Here is a 24,529-nt window from a genome sequence, read left to right on the forward strand (position 1 = left end):
GCAGAAAAGGGATGATATGATTGAGACATTCAAATTACTGAAGGGATTTTACAAGATTAATTCGAAAAAAATTTTTCAGAACAGGTCTGGTGATGGGAGAACTAGGGGCCATCCATGGAAACTGAGAAAGAGTGTAGTTAGCAAGGGTGTTAGAACTAGGTTTTTTACTTGGAGAGTGGTAAATGAGTAGAATAGGCTGTCAGAGTTTGTTGTGGGTGCGAATGCTGAATAGTTGTTCTTGATATGATGTTTAGGCCCTCCCTCGATGAGTCTAAGGACTCCTTGGAGTTGCCCGTACTACTACTACTAATAATAATAATTATTATACAACCCTGATGCAAGTTATGCAGTACAGACAGAAATTATTGTTACATTTCTGGATTTTCAAAATAAAAATGTTTCTATATGTGAACACATTTTGTTTTCTTGTCTGGCAGATGAAATAACTAATAATAAATAATAAATTTTAAATAAATAATAAATAATAACATTGAGTAGACTACTTATAAAGACTGAAACTGGACAAAAATAATTTGAGGAGCCCTAGGATACCACACTGAAGCAAATAGGCATGGAAAAATCAATGAACTGCAACAAAAGATCTTCAGAAAAAATTCTAGGGTATTTTATATTCCTTTCTGTATTCTTTAAACTTGGTAGTGAGCAATGCAGAAAAATTCACTTTAAACACCACTGAATTTTTCATACTATGAAAGAACTACAATACTACTTTTCTGCTCAATGAAATGTTGGAGTGCACAGAAAACACATTTATCAAACATAAATTTGAAACTATTAACATGCTTTTCCATCTTATGTCCTTGTATTCAATATCATTCCACTAAAAATTTAGAGGAAGCATGCAATACTCATTTCAGAAACCATTGATGATGATAATAATTATATATATATTCTAGAATTCAAGCCAAAAGTATACTTTCAAAAATATCCAGTAATAATTTGGTAAGATGCTTTAAAGTAAAATAAATGTGATAAGCAAAATGATGTAAGAACCAAAATTCAATGTAAGTTATGCCCTTGAATACTTTGAATTGATTAAGAAATTCTTCAGAGAAAAATGAAATAACGATATTAATGAAAAATATACTACTGACACTGAACAAATTGCAGAGTTGTAAATTGCAATCTCTCACTGCTGTGAACTTCTACAATGTGGACAATACTAGAAAAAGGAGGAAGAAGACTCATTTCATGTGAATCCTACAATTAGCCCATCTATGATCCACAACTAAATTATTATTTTTTTTTTCCTGTGTTGGATACAACAATGTTATCTTTAAAAGATGACATTTTTTTTTTTTTTGGGTGGTTCACAACAGCATGGCATACCAACACCTTTATTAAAAGTGATACGTGACATACGAATTAGTATTATTTAAACTTTCAACTTTTCATATGCACACAGGCACTTACTGTACAAAAAAAGCTCTTAGGATACCAAAAGAGTATCATGACTTTTTCAATGTGATGACATATGTCATTTGAAAAATCATGATGAACATAAACAATTGCAACTATGCAAAAATTTACTGAAATTCACTGAATGAACACATAAGGAATGTGATATTGATGAGACATCAATGTATAAAGAACCAAAAACCTTAAGCTATTTTCTATGTTTTTCTATGTTTCTGTTTTCCATAATGTCTACACTGCCACAATAAAGAATGTCAAATCTATAAAAAATAAAGAATTTCATTTCCAAGGAAGCAGGACAAAACCACCACTGCTTTTGCTCTTCACTCAACATTCATGGGACTATCCTTGCAGAATTTTTTTTTTTTTTTCGTTTCCAAATGATCCATCAAAATCTTCCTCATTGTTTTTCTGTCTAAATTTAATGATTCTGCCTCTGTTGGAACCAAACTAATTATGGAACTCTTTCCATATTTTCACATTCCATGAGCTTGTGGTTGCACAATTTCAACATTTCTCATGCCTTAGCATGTCTAGAGTTTCTCTTGTGCTTTTGCCAAACTTTACACAAAACTTGATGTTAATGTTTTGTGTAAAGTTTGGCAAAAGCACAAGAGAAACTCTAGACATTCTATATTCTGTTCACTCATTTTTTTGCCAGAATCAACAAATTTGCTATTACAGCTGGTCAACTACTGGCTTGATTATTTTTACATAACAAAGCAATAGCACTGACATGTACAATCATATGATTCTGCTGATTCACCATACACATAATAGTGTGAGGTACTTCTAGGAATTTAATTTGTCACACCTTGCTGCTGAGTTTAAGAGAAGTATTCTTGTGGGTGTCCACAAGAATACTTCGGATTCTATGCTTAGGCCACTGGATGTTTTCCTTGTATATCAATGATACTGCAGATGGCTAGGGGATAATATTTAATTATTTGCTGAAGATGAAAAGTTTAGAGGATGATAAAAGGCTGATTTGAACAGACTAGTTCTATGGGCAAATGATAATGAGTGTAAATCCAAAGCTATGTGTAATAAGGTTATGCATTTTGGATTGAGAAAATTTTAGGCAGAGTATTATTTTATTCTATTCTATTATATTAGGGTTGTGTGCTGGAGCTGGCTCGTGCAAACCAACTGTTACATTTTCAAGAATTTTGCAAGTCAGTTGTTAAACTGACAATGACCATAAACTGTAAATCAACTATGATGTGGCCAAATCATGCCAGGCCAAGCTTGGATAAATAGGTGAAGGTGTTGAATGAAGGGCTAGCAACCCAACCTTGTAAAAAAGTGCTTTGATATGGAAACCAAGACCACAGTAAAATCTGACCAATAAATAATACTAAATGAAGACAAACTGTTAAAAATGACATCCCTAGAGAAAGCTCTTATGGAGAAACTAGGGAATTGAGGAATATAACAGAAAATTTGGACAAGACACATAAACAAAGAGAGACACATCCAAATTATTTGAAGCCAAGGAACAATATGAATTAGATGTTGAAATGTGAGGACAATGTACAAAACATTAGAAGCAACCAATATAGCCAAAGGAATGGAAGACTACATAATTGAAACATTGGGAATAAGCAAGAGAAGATGGAATGGAAAGGGGTTAGATCAAATGAGTTCAGCAGAAACAACAATATGCTCTGTAAATAAAGATGAACATAGTGAACATGCAAAAGGAATGGCAATAATGATGTCCAGTAAAGCAAGAGCAGCAATTACAGAATGGGAACCAATTATAGAAAGATGCATAACAGCAAGATTTAACTCAAGATTCTATAAAGTGACAACTATAAATGTATATGTACCAACTAATAATGCAGATGAAAATGAAAAATGTGAATTTTATGATATACTACAAAAAAGCAACATAACACAAATCCTAGCTGATAGCTACACAAGTTGTACCAAAGGAATGATGTAGAGTTTGTGAACCTATGGCCTGAGTTTGATGGATATAAAGATTTGTACAATGCTAATGGACTGCACTTAAATGGAGTCAGAGTTAGATGTCTAGAGAGAGGTTCACTGACAGTGTGGAAGTGCAAAGTCAGGAAAACTAAAGAAATTAGGGAGAATGCACAAGAGTGTGTATGAAGGCACCCTTGAAACAAATGAATGTGAGACTTAGCTAATAGTAAATGATGAAGTTAAAAGGAAAGAATGTGATGATTTAGAATTTTCAGGGAGGATAGATTAGACAGGACAAGGAGGTGGGGGGGTACTGTTGATGATAGTAGATGACTGCAGCCAACAAGAGTAGGAGTTTTAATTCTTTTGAGTCAATCTGGTGAGATTAAGGGTACAGGAAATATAAAATGGATTGCTACTATAGGCCAGGGATGATATGGAAGACATGCATCAGCAGATTAGTATGAGTGCAAGTAGAGTAATTAATATTGGGGATTTCAACTTCAGAAACAGATTGGAAGAAGGAAAGATCACACGGCAGGAAGAAGGTGAAACTTATACACTTACTGAGAGATAATCACTTGAAGTAGAATGGGACGGTGGAGACTTAGAGTACAAGAGTATTTCATCATATTATAGGATTAGACCTGTCTCCACTGTCCCATTCTACTTCAAGTAGAATGGGACGTTGTGGAAAAATGTTGTGGAGGGTGTATAAAGAGAAAGGTGGCCAACTAACTCATAAACAGTACAAGGATCAGGCAAGAAAGATAACCAGCATGGTATGGAATGTAAAATCAGATTATGAGAAGAAATTTGCCAAACTGGCAAAAGGAAATCCCAAAGAGTGTTTTCATTATGTGGCAAATAGGAAGAAGAATAACTGTACGGGATAACTTTAATGAGTGCAGATGATAGAGAGATAATGGAGTCAAATGAAATTGTTGTAGTAGTAGACAGAGAGTTGAAGTTTAGAGGTCATGTTGCTAAAGTAGTCAGGATAGCTGACAGGATTACTTGTTTATTGAAGAACACACTAACAAACAGCAATAAGGGAGCTCACTGCTCTTTATAAAGCCTTGATAAAATCACGTCTGAATTACTGTGCTCAAGTCTGGTCACCTGGGTTTCAAAGGGATGAGAAAGTGGTGGAGGAAATCCATAGGAAAGTGACCAAGATGATTAGTGGTCTTGGAATGCTCCCTATGAGGATAGATTGAGGGTTTATGAATTGCAAAAGTTGGTTAACAGGTGATAACCAACTTTTTTTTTGGGGGGGGGGGATATGATAGAAACATTTAAGTTACTTAAAGGCTTTTATAGGATTAATTCAGGGGAAATATTTTAGCACTCGGTTACAGGGGCAGAACAAGAGGTCATTCCTGGAAGTCGGGTAAGAGGTGTGGTTATCAAGGGTGTGAGGACTTGATTTTTTTTATCTTAGAGAGTGGTGAATGAATAAAATGCATTGCCTAAGTTCAGCTGTGAGTGCTCTGTCTGTTAATGGTGTCAAGGAGAGGTATGATATATATATTGTGTTGATGGTTTGGGTCTTCCAAGATGAGTCTTAGGACTCTATGGAGTCCTAAGACTCATCTTAGATTATCTAAGACTCATCTGAGTCTTAGGACTCCAATAATAATTATAGTAATGTGGGATCTAAATACTAAAACAGGAAATGATCATATAGGTTGAGAAATTATAATGGGAAAAGAAGGTATATAAAATATGAATGAAAACAAAGAGATGTTACTGTATTTTTGCATGGCTAATGAATTAGTAATAGGAGGATCTATCTTTAAAAATACACATTACGTAACATGGAGAGCATCAGATGGGAAACATATAACCAAATTGATTATATGGGAAGAATTAAGAAAATGGAAAGGATCGCTTTTTAATGTGAGATCAATGAGAGGAGCAGATGCATGTAGAGGAGATGAGAGATGTAAGGACCTGAAATTCGGGGGCCACATTGCACAAATCGTGGATATGTAACATCGGATAATGGCAACGATGCAAAGGACCCTGACATGCAGAAAGAGAGAAGTTATGATGCCATAGTATAAGGCCTTGATCAAACCTCGTATAGATTATTGTGCACAGATTTGGTTGCCGGGTTTTCATGGTAATGAAGATATGTTGGAAAGGGTCCAGAGAAGATTCACAAATTTGGTCAGCAGTCTTTGGAATATGGAGTATGAGGACAGATTGAAAGAATGTAAGTTGTAGTCTTGTGAATAGGAGGAAGAGGGGGGGGGGGACAAAGTGTGAGCAAACAAAGGTTGCACCTGAAAGTATCTTCAGGACTGGGGGTAAGGTAGTACAACACAGGGCAACTCATTGCAAAGGTGGAGCAAGGATTAAACTTGGATAAAGGATTAAACTAAATTTATTATAGTCTAACCAAGTGAAAAATAAACTTTCAACATCTTTCTCTAAATCCAGAGTAATTTAATAAAAAGGTGGCACACCGTTTGGCAACTCCTATAGGTGGAGATGACCTTGCTAATGCTTCTGCCTGGTATCTCAACTTGGGCCTGGCTCCCACTGAAGAGACCTCAATAAAGGTTGAAACTAGTCTTGGTAGTGGCCTTTCCCTTAATGCATAACATTATACATATCTGCAGGGAGATGTGTTTTGCATTATGGGAGATACTGAGATAGGAGTCATGTTAGCTTGCTCCACCTTTGCAACAAGTTTCCCGGTGTTGTACTACCTTACCCCAGTCTTGAAGATTTCAGATGCAACCTTTGTTTGCTCACACTTGGATAAAGGATTAAACTAAATTTATTATAGTCTAATCAAGTGAAAAAGAAACTTTTTGCCATCTCCAATAGTTCGAACTGCCGCCTCCAAGAAACTAAAACTGCCACCAACTCTCAACAAAGATCCCTCTCTCTCTCTGGCATCTGGAAGCCTTTCCTTCTTTGGCAACATCTAGAAGCCCTATCTCTGGTGGCTGGAACTGGTAAGCCCTTATGCTTGGCTCAGTCCCTTTTATTTTACGATCCCGTGACATTGCACTAAGGGTAGTAAACCACAAAGAATTCGGCATGACTCTTTTATCTTCTTTTAAGTTTAACCCGCTCTTTGTTCTCTTCCAAAACTTGTCTCTAAAACTAGCAGACCTCTTTGAAACTTTGCTTCTCCTTTCGGGGTGGCGAAACTTCTCTAAACCTAGCAGCACTCTTAGATACTATCTTTAAAGGTGTTAGTGCAGTAAGCAACTCTTTATACAAAACTAGTAAACAACTTGTCCTGCGCTCTTACACATAACTATATACATATACAAAGTTACCCTGGGAAAGCATTGCCTTTGTTTTTGACATTAAAACAGTAAATACATTCACTTCCCACAGGATTAACTACATTAATATTTTGCAAAATATACATAGAAACAAACAAGGTTATTTGCAGTTCTTCTCATGGGACTTGACCCTATGTAAAAAAAAAAAAAAAAAATCGATGTAATGGGCTTTGGAATTTTTTAAGCTACATCGAGTTTTTACAGTATGAAGGGGAGGAGAACTGATACTCAGCTGACACGAGCAACAGCAAATCGGATGCTACTGCTCTTAAGGTTAATTCAATGTTGTAAAATGTAAGGTTAGACATTTTGGATTTAATGGTTACAAACTGCATGTATTATACTGATGGAACTACAATGAATATGTCAGGCTAAGGATTTGGGAGTGATAGTGGACAGGAAGTTGAAGCTCAGAGAACACATAAATGAATGTGACAAGAATTAAAGGATTACAGTGCAAAGGCATAAGTAGAAATAGAGTACTTATGGCTTGTTTTATAAGAACTTGGTTCCAATACATATGGAATATTGTGCTTTTATTATGTCTAGATTATTTCATTATTATTAGGCCTGGATTTCCAGAGAAAAGGAAATAAGAAATTCTGATTCAGGTCTATGGAAGAGTTACTATGAGAATAAAATTGGGATTTGTGATTTATAAAATGTAATAGTTAAGTAAAAAATAGGACGTGATAAAGACACAAATTAAGAAATTAAGTAGAAAATAGGACGTGATAAACACAAATTAAGAAATGAACTTCATAGGAGAGATGCAAGAGAAATGAGAAATGTTTCAATACAGGTGGGAGGAAATGGAGAAAGAGGTCATCATTGGAAATTGAGTGATAATGTAGAAGGATGTGATGATTAAATTAATGTGCTTGATGAGTAGTAAATAAGTGGAATAAGTTGCTACAGAGATTGCAAGAGCATTTAATGAGTTTAAAACAAAAATGAGAATCATTACTGTGTGAGACAGTGTGGGCCTCTTGTAATAAATACTAGGACTCCAGTGAATCAGTATACTACTTGACTGTCTTTCATAATATGATTCTGTTTTTTTTATTTATTATTATATATATATCACTCATTATCATTAAACTGCCATGAAGTTAAAAGACTCATTGTGTGTGGAGGGGGGGGGAGAGGATGACTACTATCACACATATAACTCATCAAACTATCCATATAAAAATCTGACCATCATACTCCTCTTCCACCACCTTTATATAGCTTGTTAGAAGACTTCTTGTTCTACCCCTAATTCTATGAAAAATCACTTTCATATTAATATAGTAACAAACCTTTACAAAATTATATGGCTGAAACACATCTTTCTTTCCCTCCTCCTGTTCTGATCTTTTTTTTATTATTATTATATATATCACTCATTATCATTAAACTGCCATGAAGTTAAAAGACTCATTGTGTGTGGAGAGGGGGGGGGGGAGGAGAGGATGACTACTATCACACATATAACTCATCAAACTATCCATATAAAAATCTGACAATCATACTCCTCTTCCACCACCTTTATATAGCTTGTTAGAAGACTTCTTGTTCTAACCCCCTAATTCTATGAAAAATCACTCATATTAATATAGTAACAAACCTTTACAAAATTATATGGCTGAATCACATCTTTCTTTCCCTCCTCCTGTTCTGATCTATGAGTGTCTACAGATTGCATTTCCTCCACCTTTCTTCATATGCAACAAACTGCAGATCAGAAACCACTTTAAATCAACTGTCTCTGGAGCAGTTCCAATATATTCTCATCCACACTGTACACAAAGTGATAAAATATGTGCACAGTAATCAATGTGGACAGATGAAGGCATTATACAAGAGAACCATAACCTCCTTACCCCTACATATCAACATGCCTTTGCATCATAGCCATAATCCATTTTGATATAGTTACATTAGCAATGTCTTACCTAAATTGAAGTCCTTGTCCACCATCACCAGATTCTCCACCTCTTGTATCTCATCTTTACTTTCCTGATTTTAAAAGTTCACACTTTGTGACAACTGACATCTATACACTCACTTGTCCTTCTGTTTTCATTATTAGTGTTGCACTTATTATTATTATGTGATACCTCCAAGGAGTCCAAAAAACTCATCGAGGGAGGGCACTTACTCCACAGCTCTCCATCTCCACCATGCAATCCACCAACTGTAACGAACCACAACTACTTTCATCTTTTACACCAATGCCATCTACTGCCGACCACCCACCACCACTAGTATTTTCACAGACAATCACAAACATCCATGCCCATGGTGGGATTCGAACCTACAGCCTTTTGTCTGGAGAATGGATACGCTAACCACTTCGGCCAACCAGGCCGGCATGTATCTACTCATTACTCTTCTCAAAAAATTCCCACTAGAATATTTTATTTTACAACAGATACTATAATTTACTGCAAGTGACAATTTTTTTTTTTTAAAATGTGTGGAATAATTAACAGGAAAATTATAAATAATCATTTAAACAATAAGAAAGCAAAAAGACTCAATATAACAAAATAAATCCCAAATAACAAAAATTCTTAAATATGTAAAATTTACTCATTAAGATTTATGTATAAAATAAGCATGTAAAAATTTTTAAAAAATTTAAATAATGTGAACATCTTCATGGAGTTGAAAGACATTGCAAGCAGCTTACACTAATCAATCCTAACATAATACCTTCCATCATCATCATCAAATTCCTGCCATGTACCGTCAAGGGGTGTACAGGATATGATAGTACACACATGAAAAAAATTACATCAATTATTAATTTCCTATCTACAATTTTCCTCCAAATCAGTCTGTTACTTGTCAAGACTCCAACATTATCAGATCTTATATTTCTATCGTCTAAAGCACTTTGTACCATATCAATCCACTTATATTTTGGTCTTCCTCTGGGTCGTTTTGCTGCCAACCTGGCAGAGAACACTTGTTTTGCTAATCTTTCCTCGGCCCATTCTGTTTAAGTGACCATACCACCTGAGATTAGCTCTGCTAACACATTCCTGGATGCTGGCAATGTCAAGTTCTTTCCTAATATCCTCATTTTTAATATGATATTGCCATTGATGCCATCTGTTCACGCCTCTAATCTTTCTCAGGACTTTCATATCTGTGGTCTCTAGTCTTTGGTCAAGTGTTTTACTTCTGACCCAGCTCTCAGATCCATAAGTTAAAACTGGTTTGAACACTGTCTTGTATACAGCTAATTTAGTGTTCCGACTAATTTCTCTCTTAATTCCATATGAATTTATTCAATTGACTTCCCACCATACCCAGCTTTGCTGATTCTGTTGTCTATTTCTATATTTTAATTTACCATCTTCAGTAAAAATCGTGCCTAAATAGTTGAAATGTTTTACTTGTTCCACAGGTTTCTCCATTCACAACACAGTTGACATTTTCAATGATTCCTGCCTATTTTCATTGTCTTTGTCTTTTTATTGCTGACCTTCATACCATATCTATTACAACAGCTATTCAATTTAGTCAGAGAATCTTGCAGACTTGTAGCAGATTTTATTTAGAAGTATAACATCGTCTGCATAAAGCAAAGAGCTGAGATTAACATATCCAAATTTGAAATCAGGTTTAATACCACTTTCCTTCATAATGTGATCCATATCGATAATGAATAACAGAGGGGATAATGTACATCCTTGTCTGATACAAGATTTATCATTAAACCATCTTCATGTACTTTCAATTCTAACTGCTGACTTGCAACTGAAATAAAGACTAAGTATTGCTTGATATAATGTCCCATTGACACCATATAACTGCAGCGTATTGAATAGCTTCTCTCTTGGCACCTTGTCATATGCCTTTTCCAAATCGACAAAAACTTAAATACAGATCTTTGTTATATTCCCATGCTTTCTCGACTATTTGTCGTAAAGCGAAGATCTGATCCTGACAGCCTCTATTTGCCCTGAATCCAGCTTGTTCTTCACCAAGCTTTTCTTCCACAATTCTTCTCAACCGTTTCTCAAGTATACTTGCATAGATCTTGCCAGGAACACTCAGTAGGGAAATACCTCTGTAATTCTCACATTCAGTTTTATTTCCCTTTTTATATATGGGTACTATGAGAGCTCTACTCCAATCATCGGGAATTCGTCCCTCTGTCCAGGCTTTCTGAACTATGCAGTGCAGCCACTGTAAGACTCTTATACCACCATACTTCAGCATTTCTGGTCGAATATCATCTACTCCTGCTGCCTTTCCACATTTCAAGCCTTTGATGGCTTTTTCTACTTCAAGTACGGATATGTATTCCTGACTGCATGCCTGGTCAGTGTTTTTTATCACTGTGCTGTCATCACTGCTTGTTTCATTTAGCAGTTTTTCAAAGTAATTACTCCATACTTCAAGGATATCTTTTTCTCCTGTTTTCATTTCACCTTTATCATTTCTAATTCCTTTTACAGCACTCTTTCCTCCATTCCTAAGCTTCTTCAACAACCTCCAGAATATTTTGCCACCTTCTTGATATTTATTTTCTATATTCTTGCCAAAGTTGTCCCATGACTTTTGTTTAGCTAGTTTTACACACTGTTTAGCTTTCTTGCATTTGTCTCTATATTCTCTAAGATAGCACAAGCTGACTTATTTGACAGGAACTTTTGATATGCTTTCTTCTTTTCCTTCACTGCCTCTTTAACTTCCTGTGTCCACCAGGGAGTTCTGATCTTTTTATCCTTACAGACAACCTCACCACATGCCTCTGTGGCAGAATCAATCAATGTTTTCTTCAGAGTTTGCCACTGAATCTCCAAGGTTTGATTCCTGTTCTCAAACTCTTTCATTTTTTCTTCAATAATCTTTGTGTATGTTAGTCTACAGTTCACATCTGAGAGCTGCTCAACTTTTATTCGCTTTAAAACTTTCTTACATGTCATTCTTTTCAATATTAAATTCAATTTTATCCTGCTCAAGACTAAATAGTGATCACTTCCAATTTCAAATCCTCTGTACACTCTGGTGTCCTGCACCAGGGAGAAAACATCACTATCAACAATAGCATAGTCAATGAGACATTTCTTATTCCTAGCCTCTTCTCTCCATGTAAATTTGTGCACATTTTTATGTTGGAACATGGTGTTAGTAATAACCAGTCCATGTCCTGAGCAGAAATCCAACAGATATTTGCCATTATTATTAGCTTTGATCTTTTCTCCAAATTTTCCTAAAATATTTTTGTATGTCTCACAATCATTTCCTACTCTGCTATTTAGATCCCCAACAAGGACCAACTTTTCCTTTTTCATTGTGTCAGTTGCTTTTTCTAAAGCCTCAAAAAACTCCTCCACTTCTACCTTAGTAGAACCTTCTGTGGGACCATAGGCACAAATAAGTCTCATTGTCCAGTTCCCCATTCTCATATTTGCCCACATTACTCTACTTGAGACTGACTGCCATTCAAGAAGATTAGCCTCGTATTTTGTGTTGAATACTATGGCTACTCCTTCTTTTCCTTGCCTATTATACCTCTTTTTAAACTCATTCATGTAAATCATGCATAACTGTTTTTCTGTCAAACTATTCCACTCTTACACCACTTTCCAAGCAAAATATCTAATCCTTATATTCTTACAAACCACATTCTTACAGAGCTTTCAGGTGACCTCTTGTTTTTACTTCTGTTCATGTATTGAAAAATTTTGCATCAATCCTATAAAACTCCTTTTTTATTATTATTATTATTATTACAAGATGGAAGTTTGGGCACACTATACTACCTACACACTACATAACTATAGTAATGCATTCATTTCTATCAATAAAAATTATGAAAAAAATGGAAGAGAATATAAACTCTGTGTGTGAGAGATAGTGAATTTGTATTATGAATAATGGATTTGCCACAGTAATGATTACTTACTTCATATGTAATTTGCTTATTGTTCAATTCCCCCCCCCCCCCCCCACACACACACACCAGCAATGAGTTAGCCTTGAGCCAAGGGATAGGTTTTCCTCTGAGTGCTCTAGTTTTTTTTTCTGTCACAAATATAAAACTGACTATGAATAGCATCTGGTAGTGAAATAGGATTTTTATGATTGTCTTTAGGTGGCAGATGAATTTTATTATCCAGTGTGAGACTACCACTCTGTTAACTGGAGGCATGAAGTGGCTTGATAAAGATCAGGGTTTCCAGATTATTTAAAAAATAATAAATCCTTAGCCCATACATAATACTAATGTACTATAGGTTTACAACCTTTTGTGGATATGAGTGGCATAAAAAAAGAAAACTGCTGGCTTGATTGGATAAGTAAATAGCATATCTACTCTGTAACCAATAAATCATGGGTTGGAATCTCACTGTACACTTTTGTGAATGTCTTTAGGTGGTAGAAGAATTTGGTACAAGATCATCACTCTGATTATTCAGAGTGGCTTGACAGAGTTCCACGTTTGTGTCTAGAGTAGGATTTAGGATTTTTTAAACTTCAGTCCACCCCTTTGGTTCTAATACTAATGTACTTTACAGCCTCTCATGGGATGGCTGTAAAAATTCACATAAAGAAATAAATACAAATAAATAAAATAGTTAGATATAAATTAATGATATATAACAATATTCTTCAGAAAGGCATGCAATAAGTTGCTTCTTATTTCACTACTAGAAATGTTTATGCAGATGTCTATATCTATTCACAGATCACATTGTCCCTATCTGAAGATACTGTTAAGGATCTGTAGCATTTGAGCCTATTCATCTTAAAGTCTAGATATGCGAATCATCTCATGTTTAGCAAACAGAAATATCAACATGAAGGTCGCTTTGCACATCATTAAATTAATTAATTTAACAATATTATGAAGATCTACAAGTTATTTTCATACCTTACTGTTAGGAAGCCCAACTTCTCCTATACACTGATGAACCATTTTCTCTGTCTTTCCTGAAGCAAATGTCTGAGCTATCCTGCATCATTTTAAAGACAATAATTATAGTAAAGAATATCTCAAAAAGTTACATAACATAAAAAAAATTCTCATTTTTATAGCTAAATTTATTTAAATATTGATATAATAAAGCATTGCTATCTATAGGTGTTTGAAACAAGATTTGGTATAAGATCATCACGCTGATTATTGACATCTAACTTCCATGGAGTCAGAGATTCATTGTGGGAGGTACACACTATCCAACACAAAAACCATCAACCCATGCCATAAACTCATTCAATGTGTGCATTCACAACACACTCAAGCAATGCATTCCATTCACCAACAATTCTCCATGAAAAGAACCTGCTCCTCACTCCTCTGCTCAGACCTTCCTTATAAGTTTCCAGTGGTGGCCGCTTGTTCTATCCCACCTCTCCAATTCTATGAAAAATTTCTTCCACATTAACATGGTAACAGCCCTGACTAACTTATATGTCTCAATCCCTCCCCCCTCGTGTTCATGAGGCTTTACAATTTACATTCTTTCAATCTGCCTTCATACTCCATATTCCAAAGACCACTGACCACGTTTGTAAATCTTCTCTGGACCCTTTCTAGCATATCCACATCACCATGAAAGCCTAGTGACCAAATCTGTATATAATAATCCATTTAAAGCATGATCAAAGCCATATACAATGGCATTATTTCTATGTCAGGGTCCTCCACATTACTGCTATTATCCGATGCAACATCTTCACAACTTGCACAATGTGGCCCCTGAATTTCAGGTCCTTGTCCACCACCAATCTCAGATCCATCTCCTCTACCTCCTTTAAAGTTTCCCCACCAAGTGTATACTTTCCATTGCATGGCTGTTTAACAAATTTCAAAACCTTACACTATGCACATTGAACTGACAGTTCCATTTACATGTCTATTCATGCAATCTATTAAATCCTCCTGTAAAGACATTACATCTGCTTGACTCTGCATTGTTCTCCCCATTTTACATCATCTGCAAACAGCTGCATATCACCAGTTAAACCCATCCCAATATCATTAATATACAAACCGAATGACAATGGTACCCAATATAGATCTCTGTGCTGCATTACTAGCGACTTTCCTCTTTTGGAATACTGCATCCCCCATATATAACTTTCTGATGCCTAGCCAGTCTCTGATCCAACTCACTAGTCTCTTATCCAATCGCAAAACAGGAAAGTCACTAGTTGTCTTTCAAAATCAAGTATATCACTGTATATGTTTCTTCCTTGTCCAATACATTTATCACCGTGTTACAATATATAAATAAGTTGGTAAAATATGATTTCCCCTTTAACAAACTCAATCACAGATCATACTGCTATTATCAACCTATTTCTGTATCCTAGTTCTCACAAATCTCTCCAATACCTTAACCACCACTACAGATATACAGATTGGCCTATAAATTGTAGTCATCAGTCTTATCGCCACATTTATGGTGTAGAAAAATTTTACTTTCTTGAATCCTTGTTGACCTGTACTGTTGCAACACTCTTAATAAGCAAGCATACCAATGCTACTGCCACCAACTCCCTAGAAAGTTTCCTACAGACATGCTGTGATGTGTCATTAATTCTTTTACCTTATTGATATTACAAGGGTGGTCTGAAAGGTTCTCAGCCTCGACCACAGATGTAAATTGTATCTGAGAGATCCGCAAACTTCAATGTCAGTATAGTATTGGTTCAGTTTTTTATTCTTTTATTTACTATTGAAAATGGCTGTAAAAATATATCAACAGGATAATCCATCAGATGTTGAAGAGATTCAGCGAATGTTATTCGAGTCCAATGATGAGAATGATAGAGTCGAATGCGAAAGTGAAAGTGATATTTAATAGTAAATTGTATCTGAGAGATACCGTGAACTCTGATGTCAGTATAGTATTGGTTTAGTTTTTTTTTTTATTTGTTTTCAATAATTTCTAGATTGCAACTGAAAATAAATAAACCATCATGCATTATATTGTAGTGTTTTTTTTGAAGTTTTATCACATTTCAGCACATACTAGTAATGAATGTATCTCTCGGATACACGCGACCTAAGCTGCAATTTTTACGACCATGACCTCTGCAGGGTTAACCTCCCAACTGGCCAGGACATATATACATGTCCAGCAAATCCTGGATACGAGTCAGACCACCTGTTGAAAAAACATGGATATCAAGTGCATTTGAGTCATATTCATTAGAAGGTGCGATAGTCCTTCACACTGACAAGAACACTTAACCAGATTACCTCGCATACGTAGCTACGTTCAGTTACCTATTGCCAGAAACACAGTTGCTTGCCATTTGCTCGGTAACTGGAATCTAAATTATATTATCTACAAGTTACATTTATTTTTGCTACTTGTATTTTTGTATAATTATAGTTTTTAATGCCAGTGCAAATAAGAGATCCTTTCATATTTCTTCACTTAAGATTGTATCATTCTGGAGAACAATGCCACTATAATTTTTTTTTTTTTTGCTAATTATCTTAGTCACCAATACATTTTATTCTCCCAGAACTTGATTCAAGATAATTATTTTTGTCATACAATTATTTTAGGAATTCATAAAAATCCGAATTTTAAAATAAATACAGCCTCCATCTGTTACAAATTGTTTTCTTTATTTTTTATTCATAATCTTAGTTGGAAATTAGTTCACAGATTGCATGAAGGTTCGCTCTTTTATGATATTACCTTATAGATAATCATACGTAAATCTTGAATCATATCATGCATAATATTAATAATATAATCTGTAGTTCTTTGCACTTCAACTTTCTTGGTTTCCTGTAATTGCTCATTACATATTAAAATGAACGGCTATTATGAAGTAAACTGTTATGTACATATTTCTGCTAATTTTGATATTATGTGGCAATTTTGAAGTAGTGATACTTTCCCTACAGTTTATGATTCGAAACATGTATAGGTGCATGTGTCAAAATGAAATTTTATTTCCCAAATTTTCATAATAGAATTAAAATTGTATTCTGTCTTGAATGGCTCCCCCTCCCCAACTATCACACACACACACACACACACACACACACACACACACACACACACACACACACACACACACACTGCTAGGTAACATGTGTGTACCTTCATTTTATTTGAATTCGTTATTTTTCCAAAGTAGTTGTACCAGATAACTTTTAATATTCCAATACTGAAATTAAATTGCGATTATTACAAATGAGCAAATTTTGTATATTTTCTCATTTATATTATTTCCTGATAAATATAAATCATTAAATTATGTGTCATGGGAAATTAATGTTTAAAAAAAGTGTCATCATACAAAAGAAGATACCATACAGAAGATACCAGAAATATATCAGAATAAAATTTTAAAAAAATACTTTTTAAAAGAAATATTTTTAAAAATTTTTTCTTATATGGGAAATTTTTTTTCACATATATCCGTGATGAATTTTCCCCACAATTAAATTTCCAGCGATGAATAGTCTCCATGATGAATTTTCTCTGCGATGATTTTTCCTCATGATGAATAAGCCCCATGATGAATTTTCCTTGCAATTAATTTTCTCTGTGATGAAGTGTCAGTGATAAATTTTCCTACGATGAATTGTCATCGATGTCCGGAAACGAATTTCATTAGGAGTGTAATATCATTTGCATACAAGTGTTGGGATTAATTTCTCCAACTTTGATATCAGGTTTAATGCTACTTTGCTTAATATCATGATCCATACAGATGATGAATAACAATGCATTTTTGAAAATTATGGAGACAACTACCACGTTTGAATAAAAACTTTAGTTTAATATAACTAAAATCTACATTCGACATTTCGACCTCTATGTCAAGGTCATCTTCTGGAGCGTACAAATATACACAGGAAACAAGCTATACTACAATCAAACTGGTTCATTAAAGACACTGACCAACCGCTACCACAATTGTTGGCCTGACCTCTGGTGAAAAAAATAAAAAATAAATAAATAAATAAATAAAAATAAAAATAAAAAATAAAATAAAAATAAAAAATTATACATCAACACTAGAGTCCTATTATTAGTGTTGTCTAATATATATATATATATATATATATATATATATATATTAACATCATTCCAGCCAGTTGGTATGGAATGGTTTCTAATACTAGTTACGGATTGGCTAGAGTCCTGACTTATGCTGGATCTTTCATATTAGGTAGGCTGAATGTGTTCCATCCAGATCCTTGGAATTTTCATGTCATGTTTGTTAGTGATATTTGGGTGGTTTATCAGGATTTCACAGGATTCCTTAAATTTCCTTTTTGTACCAGGTTTTTGGGTGGTGTAAGGAGCAGGTGCTTTTCCAGTTGATTTGGTGTAAGGTGTTGAGTGGTCTGAGAGGCCTGCTTCACCATAATGGTTATATTTAATGTGTCTAATGTGTTCTTTCTTCTTTCAAAAGAAATTCATTCAAAGTTCAAAAAAGTTTATGAGCACTCTTCTCCTTCGTTTTCGACAATTAAGAAATGGACTGCCGAGTTTAAACATGGCTGTACCAGCCTTGAAGATGATCGACATGAAGGACATCCAAAAAGTGTAACAACACCAGAAATCATTGATCAAGTGCACGATATGGAATTGGATGACCAGCGAGTCAAAGTGCATGAAATTGCTGAGAGTATAGGCATTTCAAAAGAAAGTGTAAGATATATTTTGAATAAAGAATTGCAAATGAAAAAGCTTTCTGCAAGATGGGTGCCATGCTTGCTCACAGCAAATCAAAAACACACTCGCATTAAAATCGCAAGTATTTGGAGCATTTTAACAAGAATAAAACTGATTTTGTGCATTGATTACACGGTGATGCATTCGGATCACCATGTAAGCCTAAAAGAAAGGAAATGAATAAGAACATTTCAGTACAAATATCTCACACTGGAAAAAAAAAAACAGTACATCATCAGTATGTGGAAACAAGCAAATCAAAGAACAGGAATACAAGGTATGCTGTCATACAACAATCAGTTTACAAATTAAAAATGATTGCCAAGTGCTAGAAATTAATATAAAATAAATAATATTAAACTATTTTTGATATTTACATAAGATGAGAATCTTCTAAACTTTTGGGAGGGAGAGAGAGAAAGAGACAATCATTCCAATTCAGGTTAGGTTGATGTAAAAGGGCTTCACAGCTTTCTTTAGAAAGGCATTCATTTTTAAAACTGCTTCTATGGAGAAGATAAGCTTCATCCCACAGGATACGTATTTAATGTCAACACTATGCTGTGCCAGAACAGAGTTTTTGGGGTTTCAAGTAGTCAATGTAGTACTGATATTCATTAATTCTTTTTTCCAGAGAAATGGCCTATCTGCCCAAAGTATGTTAAATTACATTCACGAGAGATCTGCGAAACATCAGCTAAAGATAGAAGTGAAAGTTTGTCTTTTGTAGATGATAAGAGATGAGAAATTTTGTTGACAGAAAAATATCTAGAATTAAGGTGAAACATCTTCAAAATTCTATCAATAAGTTCAGAGATACCAGAAATATATGGGATTAAATCCCTGCAATCTGTTGAAGAATCCTTAGGTGTTGGAATGTAGGAGTCAATTATCTGTTGAATTTGATGCGGGCCATAACCATTTAATTCCATTAAAGTTTTCATAGTGCAAATTTCTTGCTGTTAGATTGAGAGAAGGAAGTACATATTATGTGTTCTATTAATTAATGACTTGATAATACCAATTTTTTGTGATGAGCAGACTTTTGATGAATATAACTGCCAGGAAATGTAAGTTTCCAATAAACACTAGTTGACAAATGAGGATGTGTGACTAAGAAGGATGTCCAAGAATGGTAAACTACCAGCATTTTCTTTTTCCATGGTGAATTCAATATGTGGGTGAAGGCTATTGAATGTAGGAAGGTGATTTGTTTTCAGAATGAGGCCAAAAATTAAAACATCGACTTATTGAAACCAAAGACGGAGCTAGGTATGAAATATCTTCCAGGTGGTTCAAAAAATAGTTTGCCAAAAGTGGAGACAGAGGGCTATCCATGGTTGTGCCTTCAAGCTGTTTGCAGATCTTGTTTTTCAAGCTGAAATATCCTGATTGTATAACAAATTCAAAAATCTTCACATCAGGAGAAAAATCATCATATAGTAAACAATGTCAAATAACAGAATGCTGGTAAATATAATATACGAGGGTGGTCTGAAAAAGGTCTCGGCCTATAGATGGCAACACTATTGGCAAGATTTTTTTTTCTACGTTGGTACATCTGTCATAAGCATCCATGTGAAATTGCAAGACATTCTATCAAGTAGTTTGTTTTATACAGCTGTCTGAAGCAAAAGTGTTGTCTGTATCCCTTGAAATGGAATAAAATTGCATATCGTGTAGTAATAAAATTCTTTGTAAAAGAAAGTTTAATGCCAAAAGAAATTCATTCAAAGTTCAAAAAAGTTTATGGGCACTCTTCTCCTTCGTTTTCGACAATTAAGAAATGGACTGCCGAGTTTAAACATGGCTGTACCAGCCTTGAAGATGATCGACATGAAGGACATCCAAAAAGTGTAACAACACCAGAAATCATTGATCAAGTGCACGATATAGTATTGGATAACCAGCGAGTCAAAGTGCATGAAATTGCTGAGACTATAGGCATTTCAAAAGAAAGTGTAGGATATATTTTGAATAAAGAATTGCAAATGAAAAAGCTTTGCGCAAGATGGGTGCCATGCTTGCTCACAGCAAATTAAAAACACACTCGCATGAAAATCTCTAACAGTATTTGGAGCATTTTAACAAGAATAAAACTGATTTTGTGCATCGATTTATTACTATGGATGAGACTTGGATTCACCATTACACACCAGAATCTAAACAGCAGTCAAAACAGTGGACAAAAGTCAGTTGTCCAGCACCAAAGAAGACAAAGTTGGTTCCATCAGTCAGCAGGAAAGGTCATGGCATCGGTGTTTTGGGATGCTGAAGGCATTTTGTTTATAACCAGGGAATAATATTCCGATCTTTTAACCAGACTAGACAAAAAAATTCGTGAGAAAAGACATGGTTTGCAGAAGAAAAAAATCATCAGGACAATGCACCTGCCCACAAAGTTGTTTTGGCAATGGGAAAATTAAGGGATCTGCACTATGAATTGTTGGAACATCCACCCTATTCCCCAGATTTGGCTCCCTCTGACTGCTATCTCTTCCCAAAACTAAAACTCTTCCTCGCTAGTCAGAAGAAAAATCAAGAGGTGACTGCAGCTGTAGAGGAGCATTTTGCAGATCTTACTGAGAACCACTACAGAGATGGGATAATGGTACTGGAGCATCATTGGAATAAATGTATTAGTCTTAAGGGAGATTATGTTGACAAATAAAAATAACTTTGAAATTATAAATTCGTTTTTTCATTGTTAGGCCGAGAACTTTTCAGTTAAACCAGAAGAAAAATACTGGTTTAACATACTGGTTTAACACACTGGTTTCTTTCATCTGATCTTCTGTGAAGGGGTGTCCAAAGTATGGATTGCCAGTCCAGAGTTACCATAATGATGGTAGTGAATGCATTTCTTTTGTTCCAGAAGTGGATTTTAAAAGATCTTCCTTTCTGTCCATAGTAGAGTAAGTTACAGTTACAGTCACAGAGGACCTTTTACACTCAAGGATGTAATAGGAGGATGGAGATTGTCCTTTGTAGAGCATATCAGGGTTATTAGTTTGAATTTTGTTTTGATTGGGGTGTACAATTTATATTCATTTAATACTTTATCTATCTTTTCAGAAGTATCCTAAATATATGAGATAGAATAGTGGTGTTTTGGATACGTGTATTTGGGGATGGAGAGGACGTGTGTATGGGGGGGGGGGGGAATAACATGTAGCATTTTATCTATTTTATGGGAGCTGGAGCCATTGACCAAAACAGCCCTGGCTCTATGAGTTAACATTCTGAAGATTTGATACTCTTAGGCTGGATGATGGTGTAACTATTTATGCAAGCATCTTCCACTGTGTCAGCTTTCTATAAATATAGAAAAGTGAGTAGACCATTTGAAATACATATGACTGGGATGTCAAAAAAGGACAGACAGTCATCATCATCATCTTTCCTTTCATGTTAGGCTCAGTGACATGTCAGGGTTATTAGTTTGAAATATATTTGAATGTGGTGTCAAGTTTATATTTCTTTTGTATTTTGCTATCTTTTTGGATGTACCCTGTAGCAGAGAAAAGACTACAGCAATACACTGAGGGTATTTAAAGGTGTTGGCTGTTTAGATGAGTTATAAAAGAATCTAAACTATCTTGTGCATGAGGACAAATGGCAAATACATCATTCATATAGTACTGTCAGATGGTCTCAGAGTATCTGTGTTAAGTGTTTATTCTCTAAATGCTCCACGTAAAAATTAGCCAAAGAAGGGAAGGGAGGAAAAAAACCATCAATACCATTAACTTTTTTATAGATTTTTCATTGTTAGTAATGTAACCTGCATGGTTACATGATTTTATGAAATTGATTTTATTTTAATTCAAGAATGATGCCTGAAGTGAGGTCTATTAAATTCTCACTTGTAACATTCCTGTTCCTTGCTAACTTCCCCTCTCCAATACACAACTCTGATGTCAATCGATTAAATGCCATTCAAATCAAGAGCGTGATACCTAAACTCATTCCTTGCTATATAAATATCCAATTGCCATGTAGAAAACTTTTGAAATGCTTTTGAAAGTTCAGAAAAATCACATTACATGTAATTCCCTCATCAGTCATTCTTATTATTTTATTAATAAATGTTGATCAGATTACTGAAATAATAATCTAGTCACCAATTCTATGCTACTGCAAATACCTCTATAAAAAATTAAACAAGCATTCAAACATGTAGACATAAAAGGTTTAATAACACTATATTAAATCAGATATTTTGATATGAATATAACAAATCATCACCCGTGAACAGACAATATAACAAGAGTTGTTTTAATATTTTTTTTTATAAATAAAATATCCAGTTTGTTCAAAGTAAAAGAGAAATGGCAATCACAAGGAACTTAGTAAACACATGGGAGGGACAGAGGAGACCATTTATATTTGGTGGAAGAAAAGAAAGAACAGAATTTGTTGATAAGAAAAAATATGAGCATTAAATTATATTTCACGAGGATTTCAAAATTTGTTTAAAGATTCCAGCAACATAAGGAAATGGAACTCATCATAGGTTCAGTATGCTTAGGAATAGGCTTGTATGACTTAATCTTTAAACAAATTTTGAAGATCCTCAAGAAATATATTTTAGAGCCCATGTTTTTTTCTGCTTGAAATTGCCTTCCAGTCAAGAAGTTTGGAAGGCTTCTTGATTGGAAGGTAAATTCAAGTAGAGTTATGTGGGAAAACTTCAAAATGGCAAAATGTGTCCACAATGAAACTTATTTGTACTTATGATCCCACAGAAGGTTTCCCTAAGGAAGAAGTGGAGGAATTTGTTGAGTCATCAGAACAAGCAGCTGACAAGAAAATGACAAAAGCAATCCTTGTTGGAAATCTAAACAGAGCAGAAAATGAATCCACCAGGCATAAAGAAAAGTTTTTTGGAAAGTTTAGGCAAAAGCAAAATACTAATAATAATGCAAGTATCTGTGGATTAGGATACAGACTATTCATTACTAACACCATGTTCCAATATAAAGATGTGCACAAATTCACATGGAAGGAAGACGCAAGAAATAAGCAAAGTCTCACTGACTATGTCATTCTTGATAGTAATATTTTCATGTTGATTTAGGATAGGAGAGTGTACAGAGGATTTGAAACTGGAAATGACCACCACTTAGTTTTAGGTAGTATAGAAATGAATATCACATTAAAAAGAACAGTATGTAAGAAAAACTTTAAAAAATAATTAAAGATGAGCATGTTTTACAGGTAAACTGCATACAAACATTATTGAATTAAAAATGAAAGAGTTCAAAAACAAGAATCAAACCTTGCATCTCCAAGGCAAACCCTGAAGAAAACATTGAGCGATTTAACTAGGGAGGCACATAGTGAAGTTGTCTGCAAGGAAAGAAAAATAAGAACACCATGGTGAACACAACAAATTAAAGAAGCAGTCCTGAAAAAGAAAAAGCATACTGAAAGCTCCTAGCAAATAAGTTGGCAGATGCCCTAAAAGAATACAGAGAAACACGTAAACTTGCTAAGCTACATGTGAAAGTACCTAAACAAGTCTCTTCCAGTGACTTCAGTATAATACAGAATATAGAAGGTAAAGATCAGGAAGGTAGCAAAATGTTTTGGAGGCTATGCTATGATAAATGTAATATGAAAATGGAAGATAAGGATATCTTAGATGTCTGGAGCAATTACTTTGAAAAGACTGTTAAATGAAACAAGCAGTGGCAGAACAATAGTAGAAAATTTTCAAGAAGAATGGAAACAGGAGTACATATATAAGAGGGCGCTCGTTGTGGCAAGAGAAGAAGCAGCGTGTAAAGAGAACTCTGGTTTCAGATAAGTTATTTTGAAATAATTAATTATATATAAGTGTGTGTTTATGAGTAAGAGCTGCTATAAAGGTTGTGCGCTTGTAGTGTTATTAGTGTGTGGGATATTTTGTCTAAATTTAATTACAAATTCATAGACTAGACCTTAGAGTAGTAACCAGCAAAGGAAAGATGTCGGCGGCTTTGTCATTTTGTCACTTTGTCTTATTTGTCATCAGCAGGATTTTAACTTAGACTTCAGTCATTTTGTGAAGTGTGAGGTGTGATACATGTACTCGTTTGATTACATTGATGAATTGTGGATATTTAGGGTGGATGGATGGTAGGAAAAAAACCCAATGTGATACTCCACCTAGACCACAGTCTAGGTGGATTG

General features: G+C 34.7%; 1 protein-coding gene across 1 annotated transcript in view; it reads right to left on the reverse strand.

Annotated features, from left to right (window-relative positions):
* The window catches only part of LOC150101406 (1-phosphatidylinositol 4,5-bisphosphate phosphodiesterase-like), a 675,244-nt gene that overhangs the window by 500,397 nt on the left and 150,318 nt on the right, over window positions 1-24,529 (reverse strand). The window contains exon 7 of the mRNA XM_090400793.1: window positions 13,567-13,648. Within this exon, the coding sequence (XP_090256919.1) occupies window positions 13,567-13,648 (82 nt within the window). The remainder of the gene's footprint in view (window positions 1-13,566; window positions 13,649-24,529) is intronic.

The sequence above is a fragment of the Typopeltis vanoorti genome, chromosome 11 (assembly GCF_054136105.1).
Source record: "Typopeltis vanoorti isolate ZY-2024b chromosome 11, IOZ_Tvanoo_1.0, whole genome shotgun sequence".
Classification (NCBI taxonomy): domain Eukaryota; kingdom Metazoa; phylum Arthropoda; class Arachnida; order Uropygi; family Thelyphonidae; genus Typopeltis; species Typopeltis vanoorti.